Source organism: Lathyrus oleraceus, chromosome 7 (assembly GCF_024323335.1).
Source record: "Lathyrus oleraceus cultivar Zhongwan6 chromosome 7, CAAS_Psat_ZW6_1.0, whole genome shotgun sequence".
Lineage (NCBI taxonomy): Eukaryota > Viridiplantae > Streptophyta > Magnoliopsida > Fabales > Fabaceae > Lathyrus > Lathyrus oleraceus.
The window spans coordinates 107,457,480-107,462,146 of NC_066585.1; the positions used below are offsets into that span (position 1 = coordinate 107,457,480).

At 30.6% G+C, this 4,667-nt stretch overlaps 1 protein-coding gene across 1 annotated transcript; it reads left to right on the forward strand.

The window, feature by feature from the left end:
* Positions 1 to 905: 905 nt before the first annotated feature.
* Positions 906 to 1,748, forward strand: LOC127105317 (basic blue protein). The gene is made up of 2 exons (XM_051042493.1): positions 906 to 1,209; positions 1,329 to 1,748. The coding sequence occupies exons 1-2, from the start codon at positions 1,044 to 1,046 to the stop codon at positions 1,526 to 1,528; spliced, it is 366 nt and encodes a 121-aa protein (XP_050898450.1). The 5' UTR covers positions 906 to 1,043; the 3' UTR covers positions 1,529 to 1,748.
* The last annotated feature ends 2,919 nt before the right edge of the window (positions 1,749 to 4,667 follow it).

Below are 4,667 nucleotides of genomic sequence, written 5' to 3' on the forward strand. Positions count from 1 at the left end.
TTACAAAGGGATAATGACTCAAAAAATGGCAAAAAGTTCCCCAAAAAATGAAGAGACCTTTATATAAAGGAGAGTGAGTAGCAGGCCAAATCAAAGGAAAAATAAAAAGTTACAAATCAACGGCCAGATTTTGTCTTGGGAATACAAGTAAACACAAGTGCACTTTAATTCCCCGAAGAAAAGTGTCTTGCCCTAAACTACGAACATAAAACCAACAATTCAAAGCCTAATCAAATTGTCTAACACATATAATCAAGACATCGAGATTCAAGTACATTTTTATGATCTCCATTTTTCACTTCGTTCATGTTAGACTCTATAATTGACTTTGATGTTGAAGAGCTAACCTTACCGATCGACCCCACACCACCGCATCGAAAATCAATACTACCACTTCAAGAGTCCAACATAATCTATCAACATCAATTCTAATTTCCGCGCATAACAATTACTAATTTTCCCCCGAATTTCATAGCTTGCATTTATAAGAGCTTATAACTTATATTGAAAATCTAATTCAAGTATTTTATAAATTAATTTTCTTCTTCTCTATTTTGCACTATAATTTTAATTAAAAAAGTTTAAATTAATGATTTTTTATGCCATTTTATATTTATAAATCAATTCAACAATTTATTTTAAAATCAACAAGTTAATCTAACAATTACAAACTTGTTCATTTACAAACATATTCAACCTCACATCTAATAACCTGCATAATTTTGATTCAACAATTTAATCCAACTCAATTATAAACTATCAACTAATTTATAAATCAAGTTTTTTTCATCGATATGCATATTTTTTTTTTTTAAATGATAATGAGTTATTATGAAATAGTCTATAATGAGTTTGGACAGACCCACGCGTCTTGTCTATGAGTACTTGTTCAAAGGCATTTACTTTCTAACCAACCACCCATTAACATTTCTTGCACTCACTCCTCAATTATAAAACCCTTACCACATCATTCCAATTTCACTCATCACTCACCTCTAACTCAATCTCCTTCACACTTTTCCACCAAATACTTTCTAGAAACCATGGCTTTGGGAAGAGGCAGTGCATTGGTTCTACTAGTATGCTTTTTTGTTCTTAACTCTGACTTCGCTCATGCTGTTACCTACACGGTTGGAGGTAACGGAGGTTGGACCTTTAACACTGTTTCCTGGCCTCAAGGAAAACGCTTTAAAGCCGGTGACACACTTGGTATGTAGCATCTTTCTATTACAAAAATAATATATCAATAATATTAACCATGGCCACTCGGCCATCTTACTTCAATACTTCACCTTCATTTAATAATTTATTTTTGTATGTTTGTGCAGTCTTCAACTATAGTCCTGGAGCTCACAATGTGGTGGCGGTGAACAAAGCAGCATATGACAAGTGCAGCACACCAAGAGGAGCCAAAGTGTTTCGATCAGGAAAGGATCAGATCAGGCTTGCTAGGGGACAAAACTATTTCATCTGCAATTATAATGGTCACTGCCAGTCTGGGATGAAAATTGCCGTCACTGCTGCCTAAATTTTATGTTATATAATAATCTAGTGTTCATCTTTTTATATGTGTGTTTTGCAAATTTTACACCTCTTGTTGTCTTGAGTTCTTAATATTAAAATAAGTGGATAGGTGGGTGTGAAGTGTTAGTACCATGTTTGTTATCATGGGTCTAGTAATAATAATTGTGTGTCATAGTATGATTTTTGGATCACATTGAATGAACTACACATGACTTGAATTTAAATTTACTATTGTTCTTATTTTTTATTTATTTAAAATGGTATGGAATAGAATGGACTAGGACGTGGTAGTTGGGCTAAAAGACGTGCTTAATGCACCCCCATACTTTTTAATGCCGTCTATACCAACCTACCCGCTTTAAATATTTGTCTAATATAATATTTGTTGTATGAAAGCTTAAGCTTAATTAAGCTATTTTTTTAAAAAAAATTGTTTCATTCACTTTAGACAGTCAATCCTTTACATAGGAAGGGAAACTTGTAAGGTTTAACCAATTCACTTGAATTGATAGCAATTAAGCTTTCACTGGTGAACAATAAGTTTGATCTTTTAATCTAATTGATTTTAAGGTCAAATACCGAACTTTCAAGAAAAAAATTGAATTGATAGCAATTTCTTTTTAATGAAAAGGAATTTAAAATTTTTGAGTTGAAACAAAGACAAGAATGTTCTCAAAGATGATTTAATTGAAGGATGTTGATAGATAGATATTTCTTGTTGAAAGGACTATCCACAACAGAAAGATATGTCACTATTATATAAACAAAAATTCTTTTTCATATTTGTTGAATAAATATGATAGTGATCACAATAGTACTTTTAGACAAAACAAAAAATGAAATTATATAAAAAAAAACTATTATCATTACTTCAAAGAGTTTCTTTTAAGAAGAAATGTTGGTGAATTGAATTTCGAAAGATCAATAAAATTAAAGTAGATCTTAAAATTCAAAAGGCATTGATATAATTGATTACAAATATCTCATTAAAATGTTTTAGTTTGAGAAAATTAATAATGCATTATACAAAATGGATAATAATTCTGCTTCTGGTTTGATGGCCCTTAGGGATGTTTTTTCTAGGTTTATGAGATATATTGGAGACAAATATGATCAATTCAATGAATCAATTTTTTGAATAAGGTTGAATTCTTCTTAATCTCAATTTAATCCGTGTAACTTTGTTGTCTTAATCACATGAAGCAAATTCTATTGAACAATATAGATCTGTTGAGATTGCAAATTTACAGTTCATAATCATTACTAAGATCATTGAAGACATGTTAACCATCTTAGATCCTTACGTGCAAGCATATTTATGAGCGCATTGGGAAACTTTCAGAAGTCATTAATTTGTTAGACAAGAAATACTTTAAATGTAGTATGGATTTGAAGATAGACATCACAAAATCCTTTGATATTTTAGATTGACATTATCTTATTGATGTTTTATTTCAATTTGGTTTTGATTAAAAGTTTTGGGATTGGTTTCTTACCATTCTCCACTAAGTCAAACTGTCAATCATGATAAATATAAAAGTTACAAAATTTTTTTTTTGCTCTAGAGGAGTGAGGAAAGGAGACCATTTCTTCTTTGCTCTTCTGCATTGTCGAATAGCCACTTAGTATGTAGTTATCTATGATATTCTCCAAATCTACCAGAAAAAATGCTCAAGTTATTAACCATCTCCTTCAAGAATATGATTAGTATTCTGGTCGACACATCTGTCCAACTAAGTGTACGCTTTATGGTGGAGTTAGTCAGGATCTAGGGTGAGGCACATTGTAGATATGCTTGATTTCACTATGAGACAAACAACATTTAACTATATTGGAGTTCCTATATTCAATGGAAACTCTCAAACTCATCATCTAAAAATCATAGAAGATTGAGTATTGGCCAAGCCACCTACTTAGAAGGACTACCTTATTTCTATGATGGTGATGGTTTAATTAGTCCAGTCAGTCATACAAGGCACACTACTTTATATTCTTATGATTTATAAATGGTCAATTAGTCTTCTTATCAAATTATATTCTTGCATCAAAAAAGTTGTATGGACATGTAGCATAAATAGTAAAAAAAATCGATTACTGCATCTGGAAGGTTATTTGCTCACCCTTGTTTGAAGGAGGTCTTGGTCTAAGAGATATTAAGACAATAAAAAAGTTGATTTTTGGTGTCTTTGTTGAAACTTATTTACAATCAATAATCCATAATCTTCTATATTTATCAATGTTGGCCAAGTGACTCCAAACCCAATAAGGGATGAATTGTGATATTTGAATTTCAAAAACCAATTTATAAAAATGTTTTGATTTAAATTGATTTGTGTTAGAAGATATAAATAAACAGAGATGAAATAGAAAAATAATAGGAAAAAAAAAGAGATACAAAAATAAGTTGCGAAAAATAAAAACAAAAAACAAAAATCAAAGAGAGAACATGATAGAAAGATCACACTAGATATTTATCTTGGTTCAACCTAAACCAATTGACCTACTACAATCCCCAATATTTTGTCATTGAGATTTAAACTAAAACAATCGTTTAGCTTTTTTTACAGGATCGACTCAAACAACATTACAAAATAACTTGAGCTTTTGCACAGGATCAACCCAAAAACCTTTCACAAACAACTTTGAGCTTTTACACAGGCTCACCTCAATAGCCTTCCACAAACAATTAGAGCTTTTCCAAAGGCTGGACTAAATAACTTTAACCCAAGCATTTTACAGGTTTAACTTACAATCTTCAACTCTATTACAAAAGGGTTGCAAGAAAAATGCACTCTTAAATAAACAATTTCAACACAACATTAGTACAACACAACTCTCTAATGAAACTTTATACTCTCTTGGCATTAATGCAACTCTAGTAAAAGAGAAATTTATAAAAGGATGAGAGATAAAAAGATAATGGAGATTTTCTATTCAAAAAACTAGTATACTTTGAAATGAGAAGAAACCTTGTTTATACATCAAAAAAATTGGCTCAAAAAGCTAACAATCCACCATTGTTTTTAACATTTTAATCAATTAAATCCATGTCTTAATCGATTAGCTTATCAAAGAAAGGAAACTTTGAATTTTAAAGCCACGTAATCGATTAAAATATTTCTTAATTGATTAGGAGATGTTTC